General features: G+C 40.6%; 1 protein-coding gene across 1 annotated transcript in view; it reads right to left on the bottom strand.

Annotated features, from left to right (window-relative positions):
* Positions 1-407: 407 nt before the first annotated feature.
* LOC124798820 (putative inorganic phosphate cotransporter) overlaps positions 408-13,304 on the bottom strand; it is a 220,710-nt gene continuing 207,813 nt past the window's right edge. Inside the window, exon 10 of the mRNA XM_047262353.1 lies at positions 408-1,819. Within this exon, the coding sequence (XP_047118309.1) occupies positions 1,785-1,819 (35 nt within the window). The 3' untranslated portion in view covers positions 408-1,784. The remainder of the gene's footprint in view (positions 1,820-13,304) is intronic.

Raw genomic sequence — 13,304 nt, forward strand, 5'->3', positions numbered from 1 at the left:
TTATAATATTCTTGGCTTATTGGTCTTCTATACTGATCATCTCATGTTCTTCTGAGTTCCAATGTCATCCTGCAAGTCCTTCATTTCATAAGTTCTAGCCTCCTAAGTAATCCTGTTTATACAAGATTCAGACTTTTTCAGTTTATAACAATTCAGGTCAGATTACTGTCTTGTAATGTTTTAGTTTTGCATTGGTCTGAATGTTGTTATTATTGTAGATATTCATAGTGAGTTTGTATCTGAAATTCATCTTGTTTGTTCATATCCCATAGCTTCTTTTTCTATGAAACAAGTTTCTATCCATTCTATCATAGCATTAAAGACTGCCGCAGACAATTTTGAAAAGCATATCTTATTTAAAAGTTAATAAAAGGATAATAAATATGGAGAGAGAACACATGTTTTTAACAAATTGCATATATTTTACAAAACAGGAACAATTTTTACAAGACTACTTACAGTAGTTCATTTGAGAGACTAGTTGTTTCAGAACATACCCAACTGGTACAGGCTGAAAATACTGTTAATGATAGTGTCTTAGAAAGAGTCAGCAGTAAACTCTGGTTTACTAGAAAGTAAACTAGAGTTCACCAGCAACACACAAATCCCACCTAATTATTCAGGAGAGCTTATAACATTCTGCCATAACTTTCCTTACTATATTTGCAACTTTATCTGATAGAAATACCATAGGTGAAATTATGAGATGTAGAGGAAAGCTTCCTGGAACATATGACTAAAATTTCCATGACCCAAAAAATTTATGTCTTGAAATCTTTCTCCCCTAAAATTTTTATAATTTCATAACTTGATAAGTGGAATCTTTCTCTAACTATATAAAATTAGACTTTATACCTTAAGTTTTAAAAAAAAGGTTAATCAGTTTTTCAAAAAAATAGAATGACACAGTATAATTTAAAATTTACTATATGAAGTGAAGAATAATTTACAGCTGATATGTACATTTCATATCAGTAAAACTATTCTGCCAGTATTTCAGTTCTACACCAGAAGAAAGTAAAATACTTATTCTGTTAGAAACTATATTTGAAATATGAGCACATGTTTTCTCATATCCAGTATGAGAAACTGTCAATATACTTACACAAAATGTTTTCCAGATTACATTAAACATTTGAATCACTGCTGTTATATTCTTTTAATAATTGATGTGATGCTAAAGCACACAGTACTAATTTCATGTTTGTTCATCTTCTTTCACATAAATAATTGTGCACCTCAAACTCCATAACCCTATTGTTACATTGTTTGTACATTTTTATCTTTTCAGCTGAATATGTTGCCCATGTTACAATAAAAGGAGGTAAAATTCTGATGTATGATATATTTTATGTATTTATGTTTATAAAATGCAGGCAGCAATCAGACTGACAACATAACAAAACAGTTGTACCAAGTCTTGAGTGTTTGAAGTTAAACAGTTTTCATCAGGAAATAAGAGTTCAAATCCAATCATGACTGTGTACACTTTATTATTTTTCCCTTTCAGTTTATCTTCTGCAAAATAAATTTTGATGTTATGCTGATGAGATTCAGTACTGGTGCTTTTATAATGATATTTGCTTGTTCACCACAACTAGTCGTGGCACACAAAGTCATTTTGCTGACTCAACTGTCATTGTAACACTGTTTTTGCTTCACTAGCTTAAAAATGTCAGTAATATCATTTTCAGTGTCAGCTGGTGATACAATAAACTGTTGATGACATCACTTCATCAAGATCCATCAGTAACTTCTTTTACTGAAGCAGTACATCCTCCGCATTACGCCTTTTCAGTGGGGGCTGACTCAGCGTTTTCTGTAAAAATAAACATAAAAGCAATTAAGAACTCTGAAACTGTTTTACAAGTATGGCAAGCAAGTTTACTGAAATAAAAAAGATTTATGTCAGGCAAATACATACACATGTGAACACACATTTTTTGTGTTCTTTAGATCGAGAGCCTTTATTGATGCTTGGTTATGAGAGACTTAGCCTTTGTTCTTTTACATTGTCATGCTTGATTGTGAGTTATTTATCCTTTTTTCTTGTACATCTAAAATGGTTCTATGTATCTAAAGTTGTCATGTTTTATCAAAATCTATAGAATGCCTGGTCTTTTGTAAACTTGGGATCACAGAACAGAAAATGATGATAGACAGTTAGGCGCTGTCTGGATAAAGAACCATGGGGTTGTCAGTAGTGTAGAAGGGGAGAGGGCATCATAGTGTAGAAGGAAGAAAATGAGGAAGTTCTATGGGACTTAACTACTGAGGTCATCAGTCCCCTAGAACTTAGAACTAGTTAAACCTAACTAACCTAAGGACATCACACACATCCATGCCCGAGGCAGGATTCGAACCTGCGACCATAGCGGTCACGCGGTTCCAAACTGACGCGCTTAGAACCGCACGGCCACACCGGCCGGCGAAGTTCTAGGTGACAAAGAATCGATATCTGTGAATAAGAACAGTGGAGGGCTGGAGGGAAACTAGGCAGGATGTCAGCTCAGGTCCCACTGAGCATGGACAAAGAGGTGGATTGGGAAACAAGAATGTTAAGTGAAGGCATCAGAAGTGACAGAGAAATTGTCATAGGAGTGCAAGAGGGAAGGTAAATGGAAAGTCAAATAAATATTTTTTAATTATGGCAGTGCATCTCTACTCCTATGATTTGTTTGGGCATGCACAAACACCCTCAGCAAAACCACTGCATCCATTCTTGTTACTTTGTTAATCATCAATATTTCTAACTGCATAATTATTGGACTCCCCTTCTTCAAACAACAGTAGTATTTTGTATGAAATTATTATTACGTGGTCTGTGTCACACAAAAGAACTATTAACTTGCTCCTAAAAACTTCAACAGCTGCTCTGAGACCAAATTTCTACATCTACAACTGTACTCTGCAAAATGCAGGCCAGGGGGTACTTCTCATTATACCACACATTAGAGTTTCTTCCCATTTCATTCATGGCTGCTATATCACCTCTATGTATGATTTGATTAGTCTAATCTTGTATACTTGGAGCAATACAAAGGCAGACATGGCACATTCCCAGATTTGTCTCTTACTACTCATTCTTCAAATTTTTAAAAAGGCTGCTAAGGGATAGCTGATGTAGGTTCTCAAAACTCTGTAAGTATGCTTTTCATGGATAGCAGGCATCTATCTTCAAGCATCTGCCATTTAAAGTTCTTCAGGAATTGTTTAGACACTCATCCATGACTCAAACACACGTGTGACCATTCATTCTGCCTTCTTTGTATATGTACAATATTCCCTATTAGCCCTGTTTGTTATGGGTCCCACACGAGCAGTATTCTAAGACATGTCACATAAGTGTGTTCCTATTAATCTCCTTTGTTGAATGACTGCATTTTCGCAATATCCTACCAATGAACCAAAGTCTACCAAAAGCTTTACCTATGACTGAGTCACTGTGATCTTTCCATTTTATATTCCCACAAATGAAATGGCTCTTTTGGAAAGTAAAGAATGTTTTTTCTACAGAAATTTTTATTTGATATAATTAAACAAAACTGTATTTTACATACAGTTTGATACCCAAGCTACTCTTCTACTTAGTCATACTGTTTAACCAGCTTTTCTATGCCTTCTGCATACTCAGTTGCCACCAAGTTGTTGAAGCACTGGTTAACAGTTCAATTTGGGGGATGATCACTTAGGGCTAAGTCAGGACTGTATGGCGGATGTTGAAACATTTCTCATTGTAACCACTGAAGCAAGTCCTTTGTCACTTTTTGTATGTGGACATGCAGTATCATGAAGAAGGATGACTCCAACTGGTTAGCATTCCACACTGCTTGTTTTTAAGGCCACAGTGAATAAGCCACTGCATTTATGGTCTCACTATAGACACATAGTTGATAAGTGGGAAACTCTTATGATCACAAAACACTGCAGCCATAACCTTTCTTGTGCTCAAAATTTGTTTTGCTTTTCTGATTTCTTTTGGGATTGCAAGTGACGTCATTCCATTAACTGGTGCTTTGTTTTTGATGTGAAATGTGATATCCAAGTCTCATCACCAGTAACAATGTGAATCAAAAAATTCATCACCATCCTTTTCGCAGTGACTTTATGTCAATGCAGCTGCCATTTGTTTTGTTTTGTGTCTGTATGGCAAAATTCTAGGAACCCACCTGGCACACACTTTTTTATAGCCCAGATCTCCACCAACGATCTTGTTACAACACAGTTTTTGAAATATCTGAAAAGAGTAAGTGCAGTCCACTAATTGTGAAATGCCTATCTTCTTGGATTTTTCTTTCAGTCCTTGCTTTGAGTCCATCAATCACCACTCAGAGCCAGACCAAGTGATCTTCATGTGAACAGCAAATCTTCATGTGACCAGTCTCCTATTTGCCATTACATATGATACACCACTTCAAAACCGACCTCAGTTACCTATCTACAAATTCTGCACATTTAAAAAGTAGATAACTCTATGCACCTCAAATTTGGTGGGATCATCAATTTTGTCACATATTTTAAAACTGCACAACTAAGTAGTAAGGAAGTGTATCAGATCATACCTGCCATCAAACTTAAGCAGATGAGTACCAAGGTCAGTGGCCACTCAGTGGTGGCAATGGGGTGACATGATCACATGCCAAAACAAAAGTCCTTTACTTTCTGAATGACCCTCATAGTTACATCTAGCAATTTGTATGAGTCGACTGATCCCAACTGCAGTCACATCATATTTCATTTTTGTGTCATATGAAGGGCACAGTTTACATTTATGAACATAAAGTAAACTGCCAACCTTTGGAAAGCTGTCTATTTTTTAGATAGTACTTCATTGTGGATACATAGTTAAATCATATAAAAATATTCTGAGGTTATCATTAATATTGTCTATTATATCATTAGCATATAACGTGAGCAGTAAGGGTACATGCTGTTAGACATTTCTAAGGCTGTTCATGACTCATTAACTAAGATGACATGTGGCATTCTCTCTACTGAGGAATATCTGACCCAGTCACAAATTTTGTTTGCCACCTCATATAATCATACTTCAGTTAATAAGCATCGTTGTGATACAAAGTCAAATGCTGTTCGAAAGTTAAGAATTACTGCGCCCATCTGATTGTCATCAGCCATGGCTTTCAGAATGTCATGTTAGGAAAGTGCAAATTGGGTTTTGCATGACCAGTGTTTGTGGAATCCATCCTGGTTAGTGTGGAGGAAGTAATTATGTTTGATCTACCTCATTGGATATGAGCTCTGAATATGTTTCGACAGCCATGTTAGTCAGCTGCTCCAAAAACAGAGATAGAGCTTCACTGCAGATTTAAATGCACCCAAAACCTTTTAGACAAACAAAACTGAGCAAAACAAAAATTAGCTTAAGGAGAGCCATGCATGGAGTGTTCAATGAAATCAAAAGCAAAATTCAATCTACCACTCTTACAGAAAATTCTGAGAGGTTCTGGTCTTATGTTAAATCAGAAAATGGATCAAAGCCATCTCCCACACCCACACTGAGCATAGTGACACTGAAAGAGAAGATGACAGAGAAAGGACTGAAATACTAAATTTCTTTTTTCAAAATTGTTTCTCTGAGTACGTTCCTACTGCAATTCCTCCTTTAAATCTTCTCATGCATGTCAAAATTACAGATACTGAAATAAATGATCATATGACAGATATCATTTGAATCTCTCAATAGAGGACCTGATAGGATTCTATGTAGAGTATGAAAAAGTAATTGTTCCTCTTCCAGCAGCAATGTACTGTGGTTTGCCAGAGGAGCACAGCATTCTTAGTAATTGAAAAAATAGGTACAGGTCATTCTTGTCTCCAAGAAGGGTTGTTCTGCTTCGAGAACTCCGGGATAAATTCTAGATACACTCTTATTTCACCATCTCAAACACACGATATTTTAAGGATGAGTGTGTGAGAGTGGAAATGTGTCTACTGCGCCACAGTTTGTGTGTGTGCAGGACAGGCGTGTGTTACAAGAAGACTAAAGTTGTGGCGGTCTATGGGTGCTGACAAGTGGTGGCCGCACATACCTTGGAAGCCATATGTCCAGTACAAAGAGTAATCAAGGGCTACTCTTTGGTGCAGTGAAATAGTAGGGACTGTTGGGAACAAATGAAATAGGTTTTACCTAGAGACTCATATATACTCTGTTGTTCGACTTTCTAGGAGCAAGAACTGTTTTGACAAGGTTTATTAAAACCAAAAGAGACTGTAATGGTATATGTTAAGTACTAAGGTATTCCAGACTGGTTGATTTGTGAGACTTGAAAGCACATGTGAAACTTGTGTAGTTGTTTTATTGTGAAGATGAAACTATAGCAAAGTTGATATGAAAGTATTCTGGGAGTAAGAAATCATTTCAAAAGAAGAGAAGTACTTTAGTATCATTTCCCTCACCAGCACAAAATCTTTGGAGAAGAAGCATTGCAAAGATTGACACAGCCATCTGTCCTGAGAAGAAGATCGGCTGCACACAATACGTAAATCACTCGAGAGGGACGTGTGACTCTTGCACCCCAGTACCAAACAGTCTCTGGTCACCAGGAAAACATTTGAGGGTCATTGAACAGATGCACAAAAGTATAGGGCTTGAAACTTCCTGGCAGATTAAAACTGTGTGCCCGACCGAGACACGAACTCAGGACCTTTGCCTTTCGCAGGCATGTGCTCTACCATATGAGCTACCGAAGCACAACTCACGCCCGATACTCACAGCTTTACTTCTGCCAGTACCTCGTCTCCTACCTTCCAAACTTTACAGAAGCTCTCCTGCGAACCTTGCAGAACTAGCACTCCTGAAAGAAAGGATATTGCGGAGACATGGCTTAGCCACAGACTGGGGGATGTTTCCAGAATGAGATTTTCACTCTGCAGCAGAGTGTGCACTGATATGAAACTTCGTGGCAGATTAAAACTGTGTGCCCGACCGAGACTCGAACTCGGGACCTTTGCCTTTCGCAGGCAAGTGCTCTACCATCTGAGCTACCAAAGCACGACTCACGCCCGGTACTCACAGCTTTACTTCTGCCAGTACCTCGTCTCCTACCTTCCAAACTTTACAGAAGCTCTCCTGCGAACCTTACAGAACTAGCACTCCTGAAAGAAAGGATATTGCGGAGACATGGCTTAGCCACAGCCTGGGGGATGTTTCCAGAATGAGATTTTCACTCTGCAGCAGAGTGTGCACTGATATGAAACTTCGTGGCAGATTAAAACTGTGTGCCCAACCGAGGCTCGAATTCGGGACCTTTGCCTTTTGCGGGCAAGTGCTCTACCATCTGAGCTACCGAAGCACGACTCACGCCCCGTACTCACAGCTTTACTTCTGCCAGTACCTCGTCTCCTACTTTCCAAACTTTACAGAAGCTCTCCTGCGAACCTGTGAGTACCGGTTGTGAGTCGTGCTTCGGTAGCTCAGTGAAAGGCAAAGGTCCCGAGTTCGAGTCTGGGTCGGGCACACAGTTTTAATCAGCCAGGAAGTTTCATATCAGCGCACACTCCATTGCAGAGTGAAAATCTCATTCTGGAAACATCCCCCAGGCTGTGGCTAAGCCATGTCTCCGCAATATCCTTTCTTTCAGAAGTGCTAGTTCTGCATGGTTTGCAGGAGAGTTTCTGTAAAGTTTGGAAGGAAGGAGACGAGATACTGGCAGAAGTAAAGCTGTGAGTACCGGGCGTGAGTCATGCTTCGGTAGCTCAGATGGTAGAGCACTTGCCCGCGAAAGGCAAAGGTCCCGAGTTCAAGTCTCAGTCGGGCACACAGTTTCAATCTGCCAGGAAGTTTCATATCAGCGCACACTCCGCTGCAGAGTGAAAATCTCATTCTGGAAACATCCCCCAGGCTGTGGCTAAGCCATGTCTCTGCAATATCCTTTCTTTCAGGAGTGCTAGTTCTGCAAGGTTCACGGGAGAGCTTTTGTAAAGTTTGGAAGGTAGGAGACGAGGTACTGGCAGAAGTAAAGCTGTGAGTACCGGGCGTGAGTCGTGCTTCGGTAGCTCATATGGTAGAGCACTTGCCCGCGAAAGGCAAAGGTCCCGAGTTCGAGTCTCGGTCAGGCACACAGTTTTAATCTGCCAGGAAGTTTCATATCAGCACACACTCCGCTGCAGAGTGAAAATCTCATTCTGGAAACATCCCCCAGGCTGTGGCTAAGCCATGTCTCCGCAATATCCTTTCTTTCAGGAGTGCTAGTTCTGCAAGGTTCGCAGGAGAGCTTCTATAAAGTTTGGAAGGTAGGAGACGAGGTACTGGCAGAAGTAAAGCTGTGAGTACCGGGCATGAGTCGTGCTTTGGTAGCTCAGATGGTGGAGCACTTGCCCGTGAAAGGCTTCCACAACCCAGACAATCAGAAAGATGTACTACTGTGCACATCATGGATTTAGGCTCAGACATGTGCGGCAGAAGCCAATGACATCACAAGCCCATAACTGATGAACTTCACCAGCACCACTGCCACTATCGTCTTCCAGTCCACCGTCCACTGCTGCTCTTCAACCAAAAACATCATGCCCCTGGAGACTGGACTCTGCCAGCTCAGCATGTCTGGACTCTCTCCTTGTTTTGGTGATTGTAACATTGGAACATTAAATTTTTCATTACTTGTGTTTTGCACAGACATAGTGTTCCCAATGAGTATGCTCCACAGTGGCTTGTTGCACCTTTAGCTCTTATTCAGCAAGGGACTTGGTTATTTGTTTTCCTGTTATTGACATTTTTTAAAAATGGACTGTTTACTACAGAGGTCAAAAATAGCTCTTCTTGCCACAGTAAGTGTTCGATGAAGTATTTAATTTCTACGGTGTTAACTGACTGTGAAAGACATTTCAAGAAGCATTTTTTTGTGTTGTTAATATTTAGCTATATGCTCAACTGTGCACATTCAATGTAATAGTGTCAATAATCATTTTTCCAGTTTAGATTCCATGTAACAGTTGTGTCATATATAACAATGGTCATAAGTTAAAAACTGTGTTTTACACATGCTGTTGCAGAAAATGACCTGGTGATTTTTTTATTCTCCATGGCAGCTCCAACAGAGACCGTGGATATCAAAAAACTTGTACTCATACTTCTCCAGCAGATGGAGCAGACTAATGAGAGGTTGGTGGCAAGGCTGGAGATTATATACCAGTCCACGCCACTAGTGTTGGGCCAATTAACACAGATAGACTCATTGGTTTGGAATCTTCATCAAGTGCCTTGCCCTTTGACCAGAAGGTGGAACCTTAGGACAGCTAGGTTACCCAAATGGAACAATACTTCTGCATTTATAAGTTTACAGGCGACCTGCAGCCCATGCTTTCCTCCTGGCTCATGCAAGTCCTTCAGTGTTCCAATTAGTTAAACAACTACACCCTCAAGCAGAGCCCCAAGCCTTCCCCTATGATACATCAAGGCTAGCCTCAATTCACAGATCCACATTGAGGCAGGGAAGCATAATTTTTTTAGCTGTTAAAAGATAGAATCAGAGTCATTCCATGATTGTATTGGCCAATTACAGAGACTGTAAATTTATGTGTACTAATAGAGAGTGCCATTAATCTTACGCTTCCTTGCTAGATATAAACATGGTTTCAGTGCATGCCCTCAACGAAACAATGAGGCACTATCTCCTTAAACTCAAGGACTCTTCACTTGATGTGTGTTTCCCAATTATTTGTGCATATGAACAGTTGCTCCACTCTTCAGCACCCCTGTAGGATCTCACCTTGGTGTTTGTGTCCACGCCAGCCATGCCTGCCTGTGGACCCCAACGGCATTCCACAAGCAGGATGGGGTACCCCTAAGAGGCTGCCCACAATAGCCACTCCCATCATGCATGCAATGTTTCATACAACACACATGCCAGCAATGTCATTTTTGAAAAGTGAGATGAAAATCTTGTGGCAAAACAGGACATAAAGTGGAGATCTGCCATTCTTCTTCACATATGAACGTGCATTATATTCAAGTTGAACAATTTGTGGAAAAAATATACATGGATGCCCATTACATCCTCAACTATCCATCACCCACCCAACAGTTCAATCACATCAACCCCCGCCTACACCATCACAGGTATGCCCCACAAGGCCAGGTGTGGGCAGGTGTAGGCCATAATGCGTCCCAGCCACCATTTAGCACCTCCTCAGAAGGGCCAAGGTAGAAATCACATATACTGATGGGTCGAAAAACAAGTGCCACCTTAACCAAATTTACCCATCATGGGTACCTTCACTACTGGCAGAAAGTCTGACACCACTACTTGTTCCAAGAACCCCAGTGCCAGCAGCTGACAATGACCAGGCGCCAGCCTGGAAGGACTATCTGACCACCAGCAGCTCAACAGCTGCCCCAGCGGGACATTCCAATGGCCGTCAATCTGTCAGCTGGAGCTTCACCCCCCACCCCTCCCTCCCCCCCCCTGGTATTTGAGGGATCAATGTCAGTGAGGCCACAACAACTTGTCTCTACCTAAACACCCCCATTCTAGGAGGAGAGGGTTGCTGTGGCATGCCTAACACAGAGGTCCAGCAGCCAAATGGCTGCCAGCTGCACAATTCAAATGATTATGGCTCCACTCGAACCATGGAAGGGCCATGAGGTCAGTAAGTATATCATCAAATCTCATTCATTGCACACAGCTAGCATCAGCCCGCGCTGGTCAAGACCATGTTCTGCTTCTGTGGTCCAGCCAAGCAGCCAATTGGGAAGATGCAGTACTTTGCACATCAAGGATTTAAGCTCACACCAGGCTGGTAGAAGGCAGTGACGTTGCAAGCCCAGTACCGATGAACTACACTAGAACTGCCGCCACTGTCATCTTCCAACTGCCATTCATTGCCGTTCTTCAATCAAGATGTCGCACCCCTGGGGACTGGACCATGCCTGGATAGTGCATCTGGACTCTGTCATCACTTTGATGATTGCAGCTATAACCACTAACTTTTCCATTACTCATGCTCTGCACAGACTGACATTCAAGAAGAGTGTGCTGCCAGTTATAACATGCAGTAAAGGGCTTGGTTATTTGTCTTCCAATTATTGACATTTTGTAAGACCGAACAGCTTACTACAGTGTTGAAGAACAGCTCTTCATGCCACAGTAACTTTCCTGAAGGAGTATTTACTTTCTATGGTGTTAATTGATTAGTTGTGGAAGACTCTTCAAGAAGCATTTTTTGTGTTGTTGTTAATATTTAGCTAAACACTCAGAACTGTGCACATTCAACATGTTGTTGTTGTTGTTGCTGCTGTGGTCTTAAGTCCTGAGACTGGTTTCATGCAGCTCCTCATCCTACTCTATCCTGTGCAAGCTTCTTCATCTCCCAGTACTTACTGCAACCTACATCCTTCTGAATCTGCTTAGTGTATTCATCTCTCAGTCTCCCTCTACAATTTTTACCCTCCATGCTGCCCTCCAATGCTAAATTTGTGATCCCTTGATGCCTCAGAACATGTCCTACCAACTGGTCCCTTCTTCTTGTCAAGTTGTGCCACAAACTCCTCTTCTCCTCAATTGTATTCAATACCTCCTCATTAGTTATGTGATCTACCCATCTAATCTTCAGCATTCTTCTGCAGCACCACATTTTGAAAGCTTCTATTCTCTTCTTGTCCAAACTATTTATCGTCCATGTTTCACTTCCATACATGGCTACGCTCCATACAAATACTTTCAGAAACGACTTCCTGACACTTAACTCTATACTCAATGTTAACAAATTTCTCTTCTTCAGAAACGCTTTCCTTGCCATTGCCAGTCTAAATTTTATATCCTCTCTATCTTGACCACCATCAGTTATTTTGCTCTCCAAATAGCAAAACTCCTTTACTACTTTAAGTGTCTCATTTTCTAATCTAATTCCCGCAGCATCACCCAACTTAATTCGACTACATTCCATAATACTCGTTTTGCTTCTGTTGATGTCCATCTTATATCCTCCTTTCAAGACACTGTTCATTCCATTCAACTGCTCTTCCTAGTCCTTTGTTGTCTCTGACAGAATTACAATGTCATCAGCGAACCTCAAAGTTTTTATTTCTTCTCCATGGATTTTAATACCTACTCTGGATTTTTCTTTTGTTTCCTTTACTGCTTGCTCAATATACAGATCGCATAACATTGAGGAGAGGCTACGATCCTGTCTCACTCCCTTCTCAACCACTGCTTCCCTTTCATGCCCCTCAACTCTTATAACTACCATCTGGTTCCTGTACAAATTGTAAATAGCCTTTTGCTCCCTGTATTTTACCCCTGCCACCTTTACAATTTGAAAGAGAGTATTCCAGTCAACATTGTCAAAAGCTTTCTCTAAGTCTACAAATACTAGAAACATAGGTTTGCCTTTCCTTAATCTTTCTTCTAAGATAAGTCATAGGGTCAGTATTGCCTCACGTGTTCCAATATTTCTATGGAATCCAAACTGATCTTCTCCGAGGTCAGCTTCTAACAGTTTTTCCATTCGTCTGTGAAGAATTCGCGCTAGTATTTTGCAGCTGTGACTTATTAAACTGATAGTTCGGTAATTTTCACATCTGTCAACACTCGCTTTCTTTGGGATTGGAATTATTATATTCTTCTTGAAGTCTGAGGGTATTTCGCCTGTCTCATACATCTTGCTCACCAGATGGTAGAGTTTTGTCAGGACTGGCTCTCCCAAGGCCGTCAATAGTTCTAATGGAATGTTGTCTGCTCCCGGGGCCTGGTTTCAACTCAGGTCTTTCATCGCTTTGTCAAACTCTTCACACAGTATCCTATTTCCCATTTCATCTTCATCTACATCCTCTTCTATTTCCATAATATTGTCCTCAAGTACACTGCCCTTGTACAGACCCTCTATATACTCCTTCCACCTTTCTGCTTTCCCTTCTTTGCTTAGAACTGGTTTTCCATCTTAGCTCTTGATATTCATGCAGGTGGTTCTATTTTCTCCAAAGGTCTCTTTAATTTTTCAGTAGGCAGTATCTATCTTATCCCTGGTGAGATACACCTCCACATCTTTACATTTGTCCTCTAGCCATCCCTGCTTAGCCATTTTGCACTTCCTGTCAATCTCATTTTTGAGACTTTGTATTCCTATTTGCCTGCTTCATTTACTGCATTTTATATTTTCTCCTTTCATCAATTTAGTTCAATATTTCTTCTGTTACCCAAGGATTTCTACTAGCCCTCATCTTTTTACCTACTTGATCCTCTGCTGCCTTCATTACTTCATCTCTCAGAGCTACCCATTCTTCTTCTACTGTATTTCTTTCCCACATTCCTGTCAATTGTTCCCTTATGCTCTCCCTGAAACTCTGT

Source organism: Schistocerca piceifrons, chromosome 1 (genome assembly GCF_021461385.2).
Source record: "Schistocerca piceifrons isolate TAMUIC-IGC-003096 chromosome 1, iqSchPice1.1, whole genome shotgun sequence".
Taxonomy (NCBI): domain Eukaryota; kingdom Metazoa; phylum Arthropoda; class Insecta; order Orthoptera; family Acrididae; genus Schistocerca; species Schistocerca piceifrons.